General features: G+C 49.6%; 6 protein-coding genes across 6 annotated transcripts; 2 read left to right on the top strand and 4 right to left on the bottom strand.

Annotated features, from left to right (window-relative positions):
- Positions 1-1,611: 1,611 nt before the first annotated feature.
- BJY04DRAFT_206673 (serine/threonine protein kinase SAT4) lies at positions 1,612-3,208 on the bottom strand (the record flags this gene model as incomplete). Its single annotated transcript, XM_073713747.1, has 2 exons — positions 1,612-1,743; positions 1,796-3,208. The coding sequence occupies 2 exons, from the start codon at positions 3,206-3,208 to the stop codon at positions 1,612-1,614; spliced, it is 1,545 nt and encodes a 514-aa protein (XP_073572893.1).
- Positions 3,209-8,577: 5,369 nt separating this feature from the next.
- BJY04DRAFT_216789 (uncharacterized protein) lies at positions 8,578-9,054 on the top strand (the record flags this gene model as incomplete). Its single annotated transcript, XM_073715859.1, has 2 exons — positions 8,578-8,785; positions 8,882-9,054. The coding sequence occupies 2 exons, from the start codon at positions 8,578-8,580 to the stop codon at positions 9,052-9,054; spliced, it is 381 nt and encodes a 126-aa protein (XP_073572892.1).
- A 69-nt stretch (positions 9,055-9,123) lies between these two features.
- On the bottom strand, positions 9,124-10,192 carry BJY04DRAFT_216788 (TRAPP subunit BET5; the record flags this gene model as incomplete). The annotated part of the gene is made up of 5 exons (XM_073715858.1): positions 9,124-9,334; positions 9,401-9,635; positions 9,687-9,832; positions 9,890-10,100; positions 10,156-10,192. 5 exons carry the CDS (start codon positions 10,190-10,192, stop codon positions 9,124-9,126), a joined length of 840 nt encoding a protein of 279 aa, XP_073572891.1.
- A 724-nt stretch (positions 10,193-10,916) lies between these two features.
- BJY04DRAFT_206672 (putative calcium/calmodulin dependent protein kinase) lies at positions 10,917-13,618 on the top strand (the record flags this gene model as incomplete). The annotated part of the gene is made up of 6 exons (XM_073713746.1): positions 10,917-11,017; positions 11,121-11,190; positions 11,247-11,396; positions 11,457-12,251; positions 12,300-12,437; positions 12,488-13,618. The coding sequence occupies 6 exons, from the start codon at positions 10,917-10,919 to the stop codon at positions 13,616-13,618; spliced, it is 2,385 nt and encodes a 794-aa protein (XP_073572890.1).
- Positions 13,619-14,984: 1,366 nt separating this feature from the next.
- Positions 14,985-16,623, bottom strand: BJY04DRAFT_32673 (putative AT DNA binding protein). Its single transcript, XM_073720146.1, has 3 exons — positions 16,323-16,623; positions 16,132-16,246; positions 14,985-16,039 (listed from the first exon to the last, which is right to left on the bottom strand). The coding sequence occupies exons 1-3, from the start codon at positions 16,362-16,364 to the stop codon at positions 15,162-15,164; spliced, it is 1,035 nt and encodes a 344-aa protein (XP_073572889.1). The 5' UTR covers positions 16,365-16,623; the 3' UTR covers positions 14,985-15,161.
- Positions 16,624-18,515: 1,892 nt separating this feature from the next.
- BJY04DRAFT_185703 (uncharacterized protein) lies at positions 18,516-19,389 on the bottom strand. The gene is made up of 2 exons (XM_073710805.1): positions 19,134-19,389; positions 18,516-19,057 (listed from the first exon to the last, which is right to left on the bottom strand). The coding sequence occupies exons 1-2, from the start codon at positions 19,262-19,264 to the stop codon at positions 18,952-18,954; spliced, it is 237 nt and encodes a 78-aa protein (XP_073572888.1). The 5' UTR covers positions 19,265-19,389; the 3' UTR covers positions 18,516-18,951.
- Between the last annotated feature and the right edge of the window lie 849 nt (positions 19,390-20,238).

Genomic DNA, 20,238 nt, shown 5'->3' with positions numbered 1-20,238 from the left:
AGTGTTCTAGACTGTAAACTCCATGTTATTTGTTATGCCTGTGCCTGGAAGTCTTTGGTAGAGTTCGTTAGCCGCAACCTAACTTAATCTATAATTAGGGAACTTGAGCCGGACTACATTACCGTAAGACAAGATTGAGTCGAGTACGAAGGTTGCTGTGCTCTGGACTCCGTAAGCGTTTATAGCTGGCAGATACCTACGGACGAGACGCGCATCGGCGTTTCTAACCAAGTCACCATGGCCATCCAACACCTGGGCAACGTCGCTCCAGCAGCTAATGGATGCATTGAATGTACAAATAATGAACTATTTGCCACAATATAAGGGGTAAAATATATACTATCAATATAGCCCTAAACACACCGCTAATACTTGTACCCTCGATGCCCAGAGTACGCTGCATACTTCCAAGTCCGTAATATACCACCTTTGCATAAACCCTGCACAGATCTACAACCTGCATGGATTTAGTTTAACCCTTCCATAGAAAGAAAGTAGCTAAGCCCCAGCATGTGACAACCAACCATCAATCTTATATTCTGGGTATTATCGCCCTGACAATTCTTAGAACATTGACGTCTTCGATGCCGGGTAACCCCCTCTCTCATCCACCCCACAACGAATCTCCAATCCGGAAATATTAATAATGCACAAAAACGAATCTAGGTACGGCGTGGACCAAGAGCTCAGGCTGGACAAGGTACGGACCTAGGTAGGTTCAACCGGAGCACGGCTGAAAGTGGACCTATCTGAGATCCCCTTGTCACAGCAATACGATTGAGTAGGGATGAAGTCATCGCGACAAAACCGGCCGTCGAACCACTTAGCCCAGCCCAAATAACCAGTAATTAGTTGGAGCATAGTTACGTTAGCTAAAGCTAACCATTTCGGCCTGGAGTTCCGGTAGGTAGCGTCGCCATGGATGATGTTCCTCAAGACTTTATGTCGTCCTGGCCGGAAATGGTTAGAATTGAGGGGGATGATGTAATGAATGTCGGGAATCACATGATTTTTGATTTCGCGTCCATCGCGACAGCAATTGAATAGTAATCAATGTAAGTGGCGATGATGTATTCAAAGCAAGCAATGCAAGGTTGCTTGCTTTTCATGTATTGATTAATCTGATCTATTATCTCAGTAAAATGTAGTGTCCCAACCCATACCCTGAAACCTGAATAGAAACGCCGGAACCGTACCCTCGTAAAGCATGGCTAATTGTAGAGAAAGGAAAGGATGATCGAACAAAGAAACAACATAAAGGCCGTTAATATAGTGTATATGTTTGGACTGGGACCGAGACTAGTCAAAGGTCATGATCTTCGTTGCATTAACATGAGAACGTGACGCCAGACTAACCCCATAAACTAAAGGTGGGAAAGGAAAAAGACGTGGACAGGCATAATTTATAATAAGATCACAAGTCCTCCTTCTATGGTTGTATAGGAAGGATAATACCTCCAGCAGGAAAGAAAAGGGGAAACACATAACCACCCAATTCTATCGTAGAGGTAGACAGGATGGGGTAACCACCAGGGTTAAGATTGGACTGGCTGAGACAAGCCCGACACCCTCCCCGAAAACGAATACAGCGCTGAGTTGCTGCGAAAGGCCCTAGAAGCCTTCCTCGCCGGCTTGACAGAGCTTGATCTCGCGAAGCCATTCGGATTTCAGGATCTGTGAAGAGTTGATACGGCGAGAAGGATTAGGGTCAAGGATGGAATAGACCACATTGCGGCAGCGAGCCTGGGAAAGCATGATTAGCTGCGATACGTCGCTTCTCAGACTTGAGGCTTACCCGATGCAAGGTCTCAATAGGACCGTAACCATCCTCGTGCTTGCGACCCTCGAGGTATCTTTTGTAGAACTCATCCTCATCCTTGCGAGCCAGTTTCCACAAGTGCCGCCCAGTTCTCATAGCCATGTAGATAACACCGCAGGCCCAGATGTCGACTGCTCTAGGGTCAAACTCTCTTTCAATATATTCTTCAGGTGCGATGTAGGGCGCTGAGCCGCAGAGTCCAGCTGTCATATGCGCTTCCTTCTCCCAGGCCATACGGAAGCACTCGCCGTTTCCAAAATCTGTAATTTTTAGGGCACCGTGGGTGGTCAAGAGGAGGTTCTCGGGTTTGAGATCGCGATGAGCGACGCCCATTTCATGCATATATTCGACTCCTCGCATGAGTTGTTTAAACAGACAGTCCGCCTCGGCAACCTCTAGCTTTCCCGCAGCCAGCACAAGAGTGTAGAGATCACCGCCAGCACAATACTCCATAACTTCGCAGTAGTCGCCCTTGGCATCTTGTAACAGGTCGAGTGTGTGGATGATATTAGGGTGGCGAAGCGACGACGAAATACAGAATTCCGAAGTCAATCTTTTTTGATACTTCTTGCTTGTCTCTTGGGGACGACGGCGGAATTCTTTAACGGCGTAAAGCTGCTCGAGCTTGGAGTCCTTCGGATCTACCTTGTGAGAAATCCTGACAATACCAAAAGCACCGCGCCCGACAATCTCCTGGCACTTGCCGTACTTATCGACGAGTGAAGCGGTCGCATTGGGGCCGCCCTTCTTGTCGGCAGCCAGCTTATCCCGCTCGCTCTTGAACTGGTCAATCCAGGTCGACATCAAAGATAATTGTTGATCCTCGGCATGATCGTCCTTTTTCCGGCCACCAAGCATATCCCGAAGGAGATCGGTCAGCTTCTCCTGGCGTCGAGTACTTTTCAGATGATGGGCGTGGGTGTTGTCCGGGAACGCCTCGAAGCGCTTCTGTACAATCGATCCTTCCTTTTGGTCCTTACCTCCAGCGGATTTTGGTTTCTTCTCGTTAACATCTTTGGTAGATGTTTGCCGTGATGGTGCTCTCGATGGCGGCTTGGATGTAGGTCTCGAAGGAGGTCTCGACTGTTTCCCGGAGCCATTAACACCGGATTTGCCGCCATCAGAACTGCTGTCTGATAGTTCGCGCGACGATTCTGGTTCTCTAGGGGTGGACTTTCCGGTGCTCGAAAACATGCGTGAAATGCGATTTGCCATGGTTTGCTTGGGGGGCTTCACTGAATGAGGAAGCGCCGCATCCCCATTCAAGGCAGACAAATTCATGCCCGCCAAAGCCTGTGTTACCTGTCGCTCTCCATGGTCGCTAGAAATCTGTGAAGTTGCGGCGGAGGAGACTGTCGAGGGTACAGGAGAAGCAGTGTGTGGAGTCATGTGCGGTGAGTAGAAGGAGACGGCTAAAGAGGAGGGAATTAGATAGTCCCCGATGAGATGTATTGAGTCTCTGAGAGAGATAAGAGAAGCTTGGGAAGACTTCAAAGCCTACAGCACAAGGCTGAGAGGCCAAGTATGACCAAAAGTAAAGAGCTGAAAGTTGGAGGGAAAGAAAGAGGAGGTCAGGAAGGGCGAAAGGGAAATTATACTAGAAAAAAGTGGTGGCCGCGGCGGTGGTGTCCGGCGGTCGGCCTGAGGCTGCAGTAGTCTCTGACGGAAGTGACTCTGGGAGCTGCACGACCAAAAAAAGAAAGCAAAAAAAAAAAAAAAAAGAATAATAGAATAATGAGCGAGGCACGGAATGCCCAGATGGGACGGTGCTCAAGTGGAGAACCACACAAAGTCTTGGCTTCTATAGTCCCTAAGGTTTGAATCAATGCTCACTTGAGTCAGATGAAAGACTTGCTATTATTATGCGGTGAAAGGGGTGCGTTAGAGAAGACAAGGAGCTGAAGATGAATGGGAAGCAAGGTTTGCCTCCTAGGGGAAGAACAGATGGCAAAGGGAAGAAATAAGAGCAGAAATCAGGCGGTACTTGTGGTTCTTAGTGTAGTTATAGTACGTATAGTATGTAACTACGACACTGCCAGGCTGGGAATCGAGGTTATTTTACATTTTGCAGGTTGGCTGCGACTGTGGGAACAGTTTTCATCATCCATTATCCACGCTTTCTACCGCCTGCAGCCTGCAGCTCCATAGATGGTACTGGCTAGGAGGCCGCGGATCCCTGACTTGGAGGGTGTACCAGTACTTGCTGGCACTGCTGTGGCTGCCTCAGATACCGGTATGGTATCGAAAGAATCTCGTATCATACTGTTACAGCCACAGATCAGGAATCTTACAGCGACAACGTGGGTGGCAGAATGATCGACGCAGCGTATCATGATCTCTCTTCTCTATCAAATGACAATTCGACTCGAACAGCCGGCATGGCCAATGTTGCCTGTGCTGCTCATCAGCTGCTCGCATAGGTGGTATGATATCAACAGTACTTCTTCAGTATGCAGCGCTCCCAGAGAGACCAAGAGCTTCAACCACGATAACGCAGTGGACACACTTACTCCTACTTTACTCCATGCTCTGAGCTAAAGTGGCGCTCGTGTGCGGATTAATAATGCTCACGCATACTTCCACGACTTTCTCTCTCATCTGAAGCGTCGGCAATAATATACCAGGTGGCGCGCCGCTCTCCCTTCTCCGGGACGCTCCGCACACAACGTGCTCCATAAGGGAGCTGTATCCTCTCAGAGAATGGTGCCTTAGATGAAACTCTGGATCGTCGACTGCTTGAGTGATGTGTTGTTTATGGGGTAATCACTCTTCCACCTTTGTTTGGCGGGTTGCAACGGGATGGCGATTGACGAGGGACATACGCGACCAGTCATTGTGGTTCTTTCTCTTGAAAGAAGGCGGGCGACCTCGAAAACAAGTCGGATGATGCCCTCCGTTTCTGGTATGATGTCCTCCAAAAGGATTAGAGAATGGATTGATATGAACCAAAGAACCCGTTGTGACTACTTGTTAGTCAAGCCAATTCCCGACTCGAATGTTGAATTATTGAGGCTGTGCAGGAGTCAACTCCCCGCATCTCGTTATTTACTCCAGCAAATGGCCTCCCTCGGGCTGATTAGATGCGGTTCAAGGACCGCTGGGATTGGTGGCTGATGGTCGTTGAGCTACAACTGTGGCGGTAGGCCGAGAGAGCTTTACTCCGTACGCTGGTCGCCAAGATATCGCTCGTTCAAGGCATCTGAGGGGTAGCTCAGGAGGGGAGCTGAGTGCGATTACGCTTTCCACCAGACCATGATAACATTTTCGCTTCGCAGGTCGACTCGTATAGCACCTGTTACACTGACAAATTTGGCTAGCTTGGCCTTTTTCCTTATTCCATCTGCAAGCAACGGATGGATCTCTTGAAGGATGCCAAGCTGAAGTACTCGATATAAACAGGGTCTGGTTGGAGGAAGCAAATCTACAGATGACTTTATGCTGCCACTGTGCAGCTTTTCAGTTGCCTCGCACCGGCAGCATTCTCCTGCTTGACTAATTAGCATCTCTCAACATGCCTCGATTACGCAGAACCCTTTGAGTGAGACTGTGTGATCAGTCACGGGCCTTTTGACCGGACGAAATATGGTAAAGTATGGGAGATTGTCATCGAGAGCTATGCACATTTCCCCATTTGGTTGGGGATCCGTGTGGGGTTAGTTAGCATGTGTCAGAGATGCGGATGTACGTATTATGGCTGAAGTTGTTGCTATGGTTGATTATAGGATGGAATGTCTTCCTTTGCGCCCAGATAGGCAGTTCTATGATGGAATTAAGCGAGCAAGCAGTCCGCTGGGCCGTTGGCAGCTGGCAGCTCAGTAGTAGTGTAGACTCTTAGAGTCACAAACCCGGTCGTTCGACCTTGAAAGTCGACGGTCTGATACCGTTCCGATACCTTGGTTGGAAGGTGGATATATGAGGAGTATGCTCAGCTTCCATTCTTGCGTTAGACGCATAACCTGACTCCTGAATCACAACCATCATTTACTAACTATTATTCCCAAATTCTCCAGCTCCGAAGTACGGCTGAGATCGACTCCCTGTACCCCAGACCTCGGCCGTTAATCGGTCCCGCAGCACTCGAGGAGGCTAGCAGCACACAGCTGGCCGCGGGATGGAGTAGTAGCGACTGTCGTGCAACAAGACCTCGTTGTAGACCACCACGAATTCCCCCATGTGCAATTGCCAATGGTGAACCTTCTCCACTGACGCTCTGACCATGCTGCTGGGGATGGCAGATATTATCCCGTCCTAACGTAAGTAAGTAAAGCACGGTCGATAAAGTCCGGATGGAGCAACTCAGGTTAATGCGAGGGATTTTTCTAGGCCAATCAAAGTGAACAAAGATGGGGATCCAGGGAGAAAAGCAACGAGTGGTCCCGACAAGATGGGTTTAGCCACAGATTTCTTACTTTGTTTGACCACGATGCGTGGAGTGGGGCTTGCAGGATTTCAGCATTCAACAGGGTCGTTGTTGCTAAAGCTGCAGAGTTGGAAGGACAACTGTGCGAATCCTCGCAGCCTCGGGGTGTATCTACCTCTCTTTGACTGTGGTGCTGTCATGAACTTGAGGATGCGCACCCTTGTTGCTATTGCATATGCATACTGGAGGGTACTGCTCCGTCTGAGAAGCCGATTGTTATCTTGGCATATCTAGGGCCTTGACTCTGGATCTTCTATCGCCAGAGGGGTACTCGAAGTCTTGAATCCGTCTTTTGGTCGGTCCATGGTATTACGGTGACAATTCAAATTACTCTTATTTAGATATCCATCCAACTTCACCCGATCATGGCCTCCGCTTTTCCTGAAACTTGACGCGTGACCTCAGAGAAGAAGTGGCACGTTAGTTGGAACTCCAGGTCTATTTAATGATTTGACAAGCCAATTGGACTGATGCTGCCGGCTGAACCTCATTGATTGATCATTATCACCGACCGGATTAACTCAACTATATCGACTCCTCTAAGATCAAGGATCTGGCATAGGGTTTCTGTCCCTTGGCCCGTTTGATATAGCGGTGTCCAAGTTCCCTGCCTGAGAACACCACTCATCCTCTGAACTTTGAAGCCGACCATTTGCCAGACAAGGGCAACCCAGACCGAAATCACCATGTCTGAACCCAGTTTATCCCCCGTTCAATCCGGTAACGAGCCAACAAGCGGACTTCGGTCCCGTCGCGGAAAGATCCATGTTGAATCCTGCGTGGTTCGACCACACCCCGTATCTACTTAGTCCCATGCTAGTCCGTTGCCGCACCGGCTGCTTTGGTGTCTTTACTCCTGCGTCCTTCCCGACCTGGAAAGGGATGTCCATCCCAAGCTACGCAGCATTGATCAGATTATCTCACGCTGTAATCAACCTTAAGGCCAGAGAAATATACGCCTTCGATTGCGACCGTGGCAGAAGCGATTGGTTCAAGTGAAAGGAATAAACCGCGCATTCGTGCCGTGTGCACACTGCGGATGTGGGATGGATGGGGACGGGGTTGACTAACACGATTGAACTGACGGTGAGGCCTTCGCCGCAAAGGCTCGGCGACAAACCGACCATCGACTCCATCATCCGACATCCCAGAATTTCAAACTCCAGAAAAATTTGGAGCCTAAAGTGGAGGAGATGGAACCGCCCTGAACGAATAAAATCGGAACAGCCTACAATATGCCCGTTTCAACGGCTCAAGCTTCGGCTCTGCTCTTGAGCCAAGCCTTGCTAGGTACTGTGGATTTTGGACAATTCATCAGGCACTCCCTCGGACTCTCGTTCTCAGCCTTCAAAGGATTAAGCTGCTGGAGACGGGCAAGGATCAAATCCAAGCTGATCTTCATATCAAACTGTGATGGACCAAACTCGCAAGGGCATCTCACCGGCCGGCGGGATACCCTCCTTTCATCGGCTCTCAATCCCTCCTGCATGCACCTGCAGTGGGCGAGCTCGGTTCGGTTGCATGGAATTGGAATTGATCTGTTAGATGCATATGCAGCGGTGCTGTGGCGCCTGCCTGTCTGCTTTATATACCAGGCATGGTTCTTGGATTCGGCCGGTTTCTTTGTTCAATTTCCCCGTCGAGTCCTGAGCCCTGCGATTCCTGCACTCCTGTAATATGCCGCTCGCAATTATAGGATATAATGAGCATCTTATTGGTTTGTGGGCGGGGATGCTAAAGCGCTAAGATTTTTCTTGGCTTTGGCTTTCCCTCCGTTTTGTTGTGGAGCTATCCGAGCTCCGTTGAACCGGCTTGGAAGGAGTATACATCTGTAGTATTAGTAGACTGGCAATAGCTGTAGAGGTGATGGCAGTTAATTGAATCAGTCACAATGATGTATTGGAGTCGGCGGACTCTACCTGGCTATCAACTGCTCAGCATTCGACATTGCCCAAAGATATAACTATCAGGTTTCTACTGCATCCTTCTCGCTCTGAGGTATAGCAACGAATATCTACAAATCATGAAAATACACTGTGATTTATATCGAACCTTGACAGCCGCATTTCTTCTCCTCCATTTTCTTTCGATCATATATCTCATATTCTGCCTACCACCAATTCTAGCATGGGTTCCAACGGTTCGCCCGTCCACCCATGTCATCCAACCCTTGACACAACCCTGACGTGCGGTTGAAGTCAAACTTGCCTCAAGACCAGAGGTAAGAGAAGAAATGCGCGCGCATAAGTATGCGTCGTAGGCCGGAGTTCTTTCCCTTCGTTTCCCCCACATTCAACCGCAATCCAGACATCCCGAAGAACATAGCAAGCTAGCCAAAATGTCCAATCGCGCTGAGCGGACCGCCGAAGACGCCTACGAGCGTGAGAGCGACCGCACTGCCCCTGTCTCCGGCGACATCCACGACAACAGCTACGCCTACGAGACCGGCGACGCGACTTTCTCGAAGGGTATCCCTGTGCAGAGAGACGAGGCCGAGTATGATGATCCGATGCAGTCGCCCTTTTCAAATAGCAATCAGCAGCTGGGTGTGTCTTTCCTGTCGTAATCTTGCATTCTGTCATAATTTTGCCGTTTTCCCGTGTCGGCGCTTGGGCAGCTTATCTAATTCGAGTTTTGTGTAGCCAACGATGAGAGAGAGGCGATTGATAAGTCGAATATTTTGAGGGGTAAAGGAAGAACACGCCGTCATGCGAAACCGCAGGCTGCGAGTGGGTATAATGAGGGACCTGACGAGGATGATTTGCCTGATATGGCGTTTGAAACGGGTCGATCTGATACGAAGAGGACTACCTAAGTTGTCCCTGAGCGCGCTGGCGAAGAATAAAAATGTAATTCGTCTGTGATATTGTCTTGATATCGCTGGTTATGTTTCTCCCTTCTGTTCTGAATACATATTCGTTCTTCCCCCTAGTTCGAGGATATCGGCTGAGATTTCAAGGCCGCTTGCTTGCTTCCTGCTTCCCATGCGAGCTGCTACTGCCATTATCCTGACTCTGGCGACCGTTCGATCATATCGTTCGATCTTGGGGGCGCTCATCTTGAAGCGCTTCTCCTGGGCGAGGTTGCGGGATGTGCTATTGTAGTACGGCTGTTGGCATGACATGAGCAGCATCTGCCAAAAGTGGCATTTCTAGACTAACTTTTCGCCGCTTGGCTCGGTAGCCGAGGAGTTTAACACATGCGAAAGTGCTGTAATTGAGATGATGGCCTTGTGAATACCTTTAGGCAAGAACTCGTGTCTGCGAACGTTAGGCCATGATGGTACGACGTTCAAAAGATCGCATACCACAAATTGCTCAAGTGACTGTTCGAAAAGCTCATTGTTCACACCGACACCACCGGGGTGCTCAACGGGAGATAGCGGATTTTTGACCACTGCTTTCATTAGCTAAAGGGATTCCGGTCGCGAGATGCAAGCCGCTTTACCGTATTCCACGTAAAGATTGATGTAGATCTGTTGCAAAGCAACCCTCATATTCGGGCTCTTGGTATCCGTGAGCATCACAAACTTGATATTTGTAGGAGTCTCGTAGTAGTGCAGTTTATATTGGCTGGTGCTGTACGTGACGAAGCTGGAGTCGGTCAGTCGCCATCCGTTACTCATAGACAACCGTAGGTAGAGCTCTCACTTGTCATCCTCCCCTCCCAGCTTCCGCACCATATTTCTGAGTGAAAAGACCGTACCGAAAATCAACTTCGCATCGTCGTCTGTTGTTCGTGTGGATTGGTCGGCAGCTGGGGCTAGTCCATTGGCTAACGTCGGGGTATCGGAAGTAGGTCGTGATTTTCCAGCAATCGAGGGAGGCCTTGGAAGCCAGCGCCGTTTATATATGCACTCAGCTAGTAGTGATGACCGTCAGCAGCCGTCATGAAGTTCAAGGGCGTCGGGCCGTACCATGGCGATCGAAGATATAGAAGGAGTAGACCGTCATTGTTGAGTGAACGGCACACTTTCAGATTCCGAAACTGCAGGTCAAAATTCTCGAGGTGAGATTCCTAAGAACCAGGTAGATAAATTGCAGGTAGAGACAGGACTAGAGCTGCTTTGATAGAGGCAATCGGAGTCGAGCAGTGATGTGCCTGGAAGGATGCGGGGCGGTGAACGACGAATGTTTACATGCAACAAGCAGCTTAACAACAACTAATACCATTGATCTTGTCCTGGTGAGCACCTTTAGGGGAAATTGAGACTTTGAAGAATGCAGTAGACGCTGCAGCAGAGTTGAGAAGGGTCAGCTTCGCAGTTTATGGGGTTGACGTTCTAAATATAGGAGGGAGGGTACTTGTTCGAATTCACCAAATCATTTGATAGAATTTCGGCTTCGACCTTTCTCTTGGAGCCCCTCTTCATTCATATCCAACGGCTTCCGACAACAGAGGCTCTGGCAGCCATTTTGGTCCTTCTTTCGCTTCTTCCCCCCGATACCCTCATCAGACCTAATATTGCTATATAGCTCGGTGAAGTACACGCCGCAAGACCTCTTCTTATCTCTCCTGCTCTGCCCCTCCGCTTCCCCCACACATCTCCGATCCGACCAGGCAACCGGATTTCAGCATCCCTCTCTGCTCGGACTCTGAACATTAGTTATTATTATTACCACAACTGCCGTGCTCACACTCACCGCTGAATCTCCCTTTCCCGTTGCGCAACATTCGATGGCCAACGAGAGTGCTAGCTCTCTACAACAGGATGCTAGTCAAGGGTCCGCTGCCCATCCAGATCCTCAACCTCCCCGCCCAACTCCAGCTCGTTATGCGTAAGCTTCCCTTGAGGATGATTTCTTTTGATTTCGAAATATATATGCACAACTTCTGCAAAAGGTTGAAGCTGTAAGCTGCTGACAGTGTACTCTATCTCAGCTCCACTCCTTCTTTCGAGAGTCCACACAGACACCATCGCCGTAACCCAACAGCTCGACGTCCCGTAAAGGTTGCTATCTTATTTTCTCCTCCTCAAAACACGTAGTTCTCACTAACCGCAACCAGGAAACGCTCAATGCTCGCTCGGAGTACACTCTTAGCCAAGATGATGGCACTGCCGAACACAGGATCAACCAATATGTGATCAAACAGGAGATTGGCCGTGGCTCATTCGGCGCAGTGCATGTCGCTGTTGACCAGTACGGAAATGAATACGTAAGGCTGCCCAGATATTGACTTTTTACGGCGAAATCATGCCCACCTAACTGCCCATAGGCCGTCAAAGAATTCTCCAAGACACGCCTGAGAAAACGTGCAAAATCGCACCTTCTAAGGCGATCCCGTGGCCCAAAACGATCAGCCGAGGGCTTCAACTCACCCCTTCACAGGCAGGGGGCGGGCATTGGGGATGAGGAAACGAAGAATGCTCTCTACCTGATCAGAGAAGAAATCGCTATTATGAAGAAGCTGCACCATAATAACCTGGTCTCGCTTATAGAAGTCCTGGATGATCCAACGCAGGATTCATTATATATGGTCATGGAGATGTGCAAGAAAGGTGTTGTCATGAAAGTCAGTCTTGATGAAAGGGCTGATCCATACGATGACGACCGCTGTCGCTGTTGGTTTCGTGATCTCATTTTGGGAATTGAGTATTTGCATGCTCAAGGCATCGTGCATCGGGACATAAAACCAGATAATTGCCTGGTGACGAATGATGATGTGCTCAAGGTTGTCGACTTCGGGGTTTCGGAGATGTTTGAGAAAAACTCGGACATGTTTACAGCCAAATCTGCTGGATCTCCTGCATTTCTGCCACCAGAGCTGTGTGTTGTAAAGCATGGTGACGTCTCAGGAAAAGCAGCAGATATATGGTCTATGGGCGTTACCTTGTACTGTCTACGATATGGTAGGCTTCCATTTGAGAAGGAGAGCATCTTCGAACTCTATGAAGCCATCAAAAACGAGTCAATTGTTTGCGAAGACGAACTTGACGACTCGTTCAAGAATTTGATCACCAGGATCTTGGAAAAGGACCCTGGGAAGAGAATACGGATGGATGAGATCCGTGTATGTCCTCCTGATCTGCTTTGCGTGCTTCTCTAATCGAAATTGCAGGAACACCCCTGGGTAACCAGAAACGGCACAGATCCTCTTCTATCCAAGAGCGAAAACACAGCAGAGATAGTAGAGCTCCCGACAGAAGAGGAGATGAACTTGGCTATTACGAACAATTTCGGCCATGTCCTAGCCGTGGTATGTACCGTGATGTCTACCCGCATGGCAGAAGGGTTAACAAAGTATAGATGAAAGCTGTGAAGAGGTTTAAAAGTCTTCTTGGTTCGGTCAGGGCCGAAACACCCATACAAAGCATACTTGGCCAGGAATACGAGACTCATTTCGTTGAGCCTCCAATGGAAATGGACCCAGAAGAAAGTGTCTCCGTGCCTAGTGTGACGAGCCCAAACAAAAGCCAGAGCTTGAACACATATAACAGAAAGGCTTTGGAGCGTGATGACGTCCTCAAAGGGTATCATCAACAGCGGCGCGACCCTATATCAGCGCAGGAAAACGCCGAACCAGCGAGCGGATATAGTGGGATCATGAACAGGCCAGCAAGGAAAGACTCTGGCTCAATACGAAGCATCAAAATAAGAGAGGATTCCTTTGATGAAATTCGATCAGCGTCCCCCCAGATACCACTCTCAAGAGCCAGTTCAACAACCACAAAACGCAGTATTGAAGGGACACGAGGACATGCCCGAGATCCTTTGGAAGAGGACTGTCCCTTCTTGTTTATTGGGCCTTCAACATTCACCGGCTCGAAACCGATTGACATCAAGAGCACAGAACGACCGCCGATAATCTTAGGATCAAACGACCCTACATCCGCAAAACCTTTTGAAGCAGAACCAGATGAACTCGATTACCCCGCAGTAAGCGAATCACCCGGCGCCGCAGAGTTCGACATCTATGAAATCGCGTACCGCAAAGAAGTCGAGCGCATCCGAGCAAATATCCTACCGCGACAGGGCACCCTCCCGCCAAAGGTGTACCTAACTCGCCGAGTGGACGGAAAAGATGAATTGATGAAACTAGTCCGTGAAACCACCATGAGCACCCCCGTCGTAGGGATAGGCAGCCGAACCGCCGTGCCATCAGCCCATAGCTTCGGCGCTGCAGTAGGCATGCTCCGAGCGCAACTGAAACACGGTGGCCCCAACCAGCAAAAAGGAGACGAAGAGAACCCCAGGCCACAGTTGGAAGCCCCAGTGTCGATTGCCTCCCAGGCTGTCTCAGCATCAAGCCCAGAAGAACCCACCACATCCACCTCCACTATTGCCATAGCCGGCACCACAGTGGGAACAGGAACCCCTCCCCCAGAAGGGCACAGGGGTAAACTGCGCAGTTTTCTTGACCGTGCCAAACGCCATTGAACTTTGAAGCCCCTATCAAACGATCTAGATACGGAGCACTTGGACACACTTACTCCGCTTCTTGGCCTTGGACACACCTCCGCTACACATCCATATAACTAGACTTGAATAACAACACATTCCTCCCCCAGAACTCAAGGGAGTCAGTTCACTACCAATTATGCTCGTGCGATACCCAGTCACAAACTCTACCCAAAACACGTAAAGTAGGACCATCTCCCGACCTGTAACCACCGCCCAGCACTGAAACAAGAATCCTCCGCGCACTAAAACGAGCTTAATATAAATATATCTCCGACCCCCTAATGTACTAAGACACTAGCTCGAACCACTCTGATATCATTAGATCCTGTCCCTCCAGGTCTAGATTCTTGTCCCCCTCTAGCTCTCACATAAGTACTCCGTACTAACTCCAAGCTCATTCCGCAATAGGAAGGAGCTACTCGATTACCGTACCCCGCCCGCTGTCTACTAACAGCGTTAGGTAGCGGCCATGACCGTAGGGCCCCCGGCCTGCAGCCAACTTAGCGCGGCGTTGGTGAGATCGGGGCCGACGGAAGGTCCTGCCAGGATAAAAAGTAAGGAGTGGATGTTTGGAACTACCTACCCACTGATTTGGAATGAATGATATCAATGTGAGATGGAGCAGGCTGCTCCTGTATATACGCTACATTTAAGTAGCCCTTATATTGAGGCTCTCGCCCCCAAGACTAACCAGAAACTAGTAAATACATGTACATAAGACATTAGAATCTAGACACGTGAAGGATAATGGAAGACAATAGAGATTCATAGGTGTAAAAGAGGAGATCGGATCCAAAGCCAACAACGAAATCAAGCGGAACTGACCCAGAGTGCCAGTAGAAAAAAGAGACCCATGAGCAGCGTCATAATCATCAAAGCTTCCATGTCCATCGGTTCAAACGAGAAGGGAACAACGCTGAAAGCAAGCGATTGAGATGCGGCGGATCGCTTTGCGAAAAGGACCAAATTCGTCAACTCAGAGCGTCATGGAACAAACACATCAATGGGCAAGAGGTGCAAAAAACCAAATTAAGAATATGTCCAGGAAGGAAGTATGTCCGCGACCCAGTTGGCTGGATCGCAGAGCAGATGCGTGGCAAAGCGGTAAGCCAAAGTGGATTCCCCGTTCGCAGAGAATCTGGCTCACAAATAGATATATCAATTAAGAAGGTCACCGATATGAGCAATCATAAATCTCAGTCGAGCCGCCCATTGGAATAACAGAGTATTAAGTAAGACAGTCGAATTGAATGAGAGCGTAAAGGTTAAAAGCAGGGTGTCAAAGAAGATATTTCGGGGCAAAGACGGGCAGGTACTCTCGTAAGAGCATGCGTTAGTCGTAGTTTTCGTCCCTTGTGGGAAACACATAATTCGTTTTGATTCTGAGTTCGGGCGGATGTAGGTGGGCGAATCAATGCTATCTATCGCTGGTAATCGATGTTGTGTGTAGCTCATTCATCGTATCACGTTGAAATAGGAAATAAAAACATGGTGCCGTGGTTGTTTCGCGACGAGGAAGTCATTCTGTGCGTTTCTCGGCCGTTGTGGTTAAGGGAACTGCAATGTCTGGCGCGGGGCCTGCATCCGTGTGCCGAAGAGGGGGATGAACAAGGCTTCGCCGACTGCTATCTGTAAAAGGAAGTCTATCGGAGGGTAAAGGTTCGTATGGTCGATCACCAGGCTCTATGCGTGGGATGGTCTCTCTGGGGCCTAATTGCATTGCGTGGGGAGAAGGGAGTGTTTGTCTGATGTCTGTAGGGCGTGGTAGCTCTCGTAACGGTGCAGGTATGTCGCGATTCTGCATGGATCTCATCCGATCCTCACCACTGGGGCCAGACATCGACATCGTTCGTAGCGGTGGCTGAGGTACGTATCCCATCCCAGGTTGTGGTACGGTTGGAGGTCGAGCATTCATTTGAGAGGCAAACATTGGAGGACCACCAGCTTCAATGCCGGAAGGACTAGTAGGCGTGGAGGAAACTTTGACTTTGCCGGTTCGTCTCAGCGGAGGATACGTTTCGCCCCGGGCTTCGGCTTCTGCCTTGCGTCTCTCAGCCTCGGCTTTGCTTGGTCGGCCTCGTTTTCGTGCGGGTTCGCCTCGGGCCGTCACAGCACCTGTGCCAGGAGAAAGTATAGCCGGAGCACCACTCTCGTTGCTGTAAGGAGCGGTGCTGGTAGCCGGCCGGGGTTGGATTAGGGCGGGTCGAGGAGCTAAGTAGGGCTTGTCTGATGAATAGAAAGGCCGCTTTCTACCACCACCTTGGTCGGGATGGGGCATTTGCTGTACCGGAACGTGATGGCGTGGCGGAGGTGGCCCTACTGCATGATTGACTGGAGGGGGCGGCAGCTCATGGCACATATCCTGAAACGCTGACTGGCAAGAATTAAGGGAACGGCCTAGGAAAAGCTCATGTTTAGCAAAGGCCCAGACAAAGAGACCAACGTTTAATATAAGGTCAGGACTCTGAGGTAAAAGGGTAAGAATTTACCTGAAGGAAGAGGGATATCAGCCCAGCTTGGGGCGATGTTCATGTCTTTAATCATCTTGACAAGCATACGCGAGTGAACTCCTGCTTTCTTCAAGATTTCGGTAAGGAGGGCATACTGGACGCGTAGTCAGCTCGTCTCACTGTCTCAAATAAAGTCCTAGGATATATCGAGTCTGGCATTTGTTACATACCTTCTCGTCCTCAGTCCATGGTCTTTCTCGTGGATTCGACATATCCAGTTGACCATGGAAGCCGCGGATACCCAACTTTTCTCAACGGACAGACAGACCTAGTGCGTCTCTAGATCCAGGATGACAATGGATTTAAGAATTGACGCGTCGCGCGTACAAGCCGCTGAACGAACCACAAGTATAGAAAGGAACGTCAACGAGTGCAGGGTCAGCGCAACGACCGTGGATCTGACCTAGATACTAACGAATGTTGAAGCGAAAGGGAATAAAAAGGAAATAGAAGAAGAATAATAACCACAGAGCCTCCCAAACGGAATGATGCGTCTACACCAGTGTATCAACACGTGGTAGCTCACGAATGAATCAGAAATTGGGCTGGCAACGCAACGGAGGAAGACAGACCCGAATGACGACAATCAGTAGAGAGAATGAACAGCGAAGAGGAGGGGAAGGGGGCAATTATTATGCAATCGACAGTATACATTGAAGGCCAGGGCGGGGAACAAGAAAAGGAGCGGGACTCATAGAGGGTCTTGATGCTAGAGCCTGGAGGATGTGCAAATGCTCCAAATGAGGGAACGGCCAACTATCAAGCGGATAAGACGTGATGCTCAAGTGCGCGAAAGCAAATGGGTCAAGTTGCAGTTACTCATATGCTTTAAATCAAGGCGAAGAAACAGAATGATGGTATCCAAGGTTCAAGGGTACAAAGAATGGATCAGACACAGCGATAGGAAAAACAGAGTGGATCGTGACCCTGACCTCGAGAGGGACCGGGGGAACTGTCGTTGCTGGAGATCGAATCGACGTCAAGAAGAAACACCTTGAACGATGCACATGGTCACCAAACAGACGTAAGAATGGAATTGAGAAACACGGCAAAAGAAGGAATAATGGGGAACGGGTGGACAAAGTGAGGACGGTCGAAGAACGATAGACGCAAGAGAGACAAGTGACACTCTATCTCTCCCCAGGAACTTTCTCTCTTAGCCAAACGGACGTTCAGATCGAAATTGCACAGGCCAGTACCGGAACGGAAACCGTAGGCATGTGTCCGGAGGGGTGAGAGGAAAGCTGCAGGGACTGTGTCGACTTGACTTCTTCTCGTTCGTCTCTGCGTTCTCCAAAGTCGATGGGGAAGGAGCCACGGGGAAAGCAAGACAAGACTTCTCAGAGAAGAATAAACAGGAAGAATAAGAAAAGAAAAAGAAATAAAGTCTGCGGAACCAACCAGACCAGGGTGGATCAGGCCGTGTTCAACCTAGAAGAGAATAGTGTTTCAAGAACGATGGTTTCAGATGATTCCAAGCGCCCACACGCGTTCTGCAACGAGGTTTGAAAAGGATCCGGGAGGAAAGCAAACAGCCCTCTCGTTCAAAAAAAAAAGGGGGGTGTACGATGCGTATTTTGAGCAAGGGTGTGAGTACTCAGTACGGAGCAGGAGGAAAGGGCGCGAAGAAGTAGGGAAAATAGGGAAAAATGGACTAACAATGCACACGACTGCGAAGCGCTGGGTGGTTGACGGGGTTCAGAAGAGCAGGGGGGGGGGGCAGAACAACAGGCTGCGGCTACTGTTGTACTCCCTGACTACGGCGTCAGAACGGGTAAGGAAAATAGATTCAAAAAAAAGGGAAAAAAAAGACAAGATCATCCAAAAGCTAAACGCCGGAAAATTCTAAACGATTCAATCAAACACACTGCAAAGGCAAGTATGAAAAGGTTGAGAAAAAATAATGAAATATTGCACCATCGGCGTCAACAGCAAAGCAGAAGAGAACCTCAGCTCAGCTGGATGTCGTCTTTGCTCTTGCTCTTGGAATGGTCGCAGGAGTCAAGATATCCTCAAGGAAGCAGCGCATTCCGAATGTATATCATGGAGGGAAGGCGATTGGTGATAAGCGGATACTGACGCCCCAGGACGTTGGGTCCGGAGGGGGTAATCGACATGACGGGTGTTTTGGAGACAAAAGTTGCTCAAACTTCAAGGAGAGCGAGGTTCGGGGCCAGCTCCCGGAAACAGATAGCGCGGGCGATCCATCCCGACACCAACTCCTTTCTGCATGGTTTTATTATTAGCGATGATTGCTGTGAGCCTGTGCTCCATCGAGCTGCAGTTACAGGAAATGCAGCGGCGTGCATTGGCCCTATTGAAGATAGCGGGAATGCAGCCAACGATGACTGGCAGAAGATGGATGGCGGCGGAGGCAGTTGATAACCGCAGGCAGAGTGGGGTTGGGGGCTCCGCAATAGGCGCAGGCGAGACCAAAATCCTGAAGGCTGGGACTTCGGAGCCTTGAGGTCAACGAAATAATCCAGGAATCATATGGAAACAGTTAGGGCCGTGTCCGGCTCGCCCAGCCGTTGATTATAATTGGTCAAGGTCAAGGTCAAGGCCCAGAGGTCGTTGGAACGGGGAGTTGAGGTAAAATGCGAAGAAGGGCAGGCCCGTCTCATAAGAGGCCAGCGCAACAATAAGGTTAAAAGAAGAAACAAACCTATCAGAAACTTGGTCTCTGTGGCCCGTTGCTCCCATCAAGCGACTTGGATCGTCGTCAACCGAAATTATCATCTTCTGGTCGATGTTTTTAGCCAGGGAAAAGCGCCCGAGGGAAATATGTTCCAGAAGACTTCAGGCCCATGATAGTAGTGCTACATCAACGGGGACGTTGTAGACGGGACGTTGAACGAGGTAGCATCTGGCCACCTGGGGGCCGTTGGCGGGTTGACTCTTGACTCTTTTATTTCATGGATTATTATTAGTAGGATTTTTTTTTTTTTCATGTTTCGAGAAAGGAGATTCGATAATAATACCCAGTCAATAATGGTCCATGCACGAGGAACCATCGGCCATGCAGGAGAGGCAACGCCCCGCCGAGTTGAATCAACCGTCCGGGAGTAGCCCGGCAGGAGGATGCTGCTGCTGCTGACAGGTCGAGTTGCATTGAGTTGGAGAGAAGAATGGAGAATAATGCAAAAGGTGATGTAGATGGCGACACCCGATGCAGACTTCGACTGAAGAAGCAGCTGATGCTGGATAGAGAGGGTGGGATTGTGGAAGAGAGCAAAGGGATGTAAGTCTTAAGAATTGGAAGCAGCACAGGCAGCCAGGCGGAAAGCAAAAAGGAGGATGAGGAGCCTGGAGGAGGAGAGCCCCACCTGCTCAGGTACCCGTCTGCCTCATCCTCATCCTGATCCTCCTCATCGGACATCCTTGAATCCTTGGTCCTTGGTCCTCATCCTCTTCGCAATCCTCACGCCTATGCTCCAATTGCTGGTTAGTGCAACACCTCAAACACAAGAATCGTCCCGGCTACCAGGATAGCACTTCTGATCGTCCTCTGTGTAGCATGATGAGACACTCGCTGCCCTTGGTCCCCTTCTAGCTGCTTCTGAAGAACCATGCATTCCTCGTTTATTTATTGAGATGGTGCATGTATTACTCGATAAGGAGGACTGATGATTTGAGTTTCCCCTGATCAACTGCACTTCAAGGTTCAATCGGCTCGGTCGTTCATGCACGACTCTCCGTCTGGATTGGCGAAGGCCAGCCAAGGTCCACGACTCCGAGGCTAGAAGACGCCAGAGTCAACACCGGACAAATATCTTTTAGACTGCCTGACGGCCTGTACAGAATGACCAAGGTAGGTACTAACTCAGGTTCATCTACATACAGACTCTGCAGAGTACCTCTGCATTCTCACCCTCGCTCATGCAACATTGAGAATAGGATGCTTTTGTCCAATCGCTAAGCGCCGCAACCCGCACCAATGCGAAGGCAGTGGGAAATTCCCCGAGTCGTTTGCTCGTCAAGTCTCAGACCACCCTTGTTCACCTCTCGCCGCGTCTCATCTCAGTTTCCCTGCATATTATTCTGCCCATGGTCTTCGGTGTAGATTCGTTCCTCGTCCATCCCCGC

The sequence above is a fragment of the Aspergillus karnatakaensis genome, assembly GCF_047715665.1.
Source record: "Aspergillus karnatakaensis strain CBS 102800 unplaced genomic scaffold BJY04scaffold_16, whole genome shotgun sequence".
In the NCBI taxonomy this organism is placed as follows: domain Eukaryota; kingdom Fungi; phylum Ascomycota; class Eurotiomycetes; order Eurotiales; family Aspergillaceae; genus Aspergillus; species Aspergillus karnatakaensis.
This window is presented reverse-complemented; position numbering and strand designations above follow the sequence as displayed.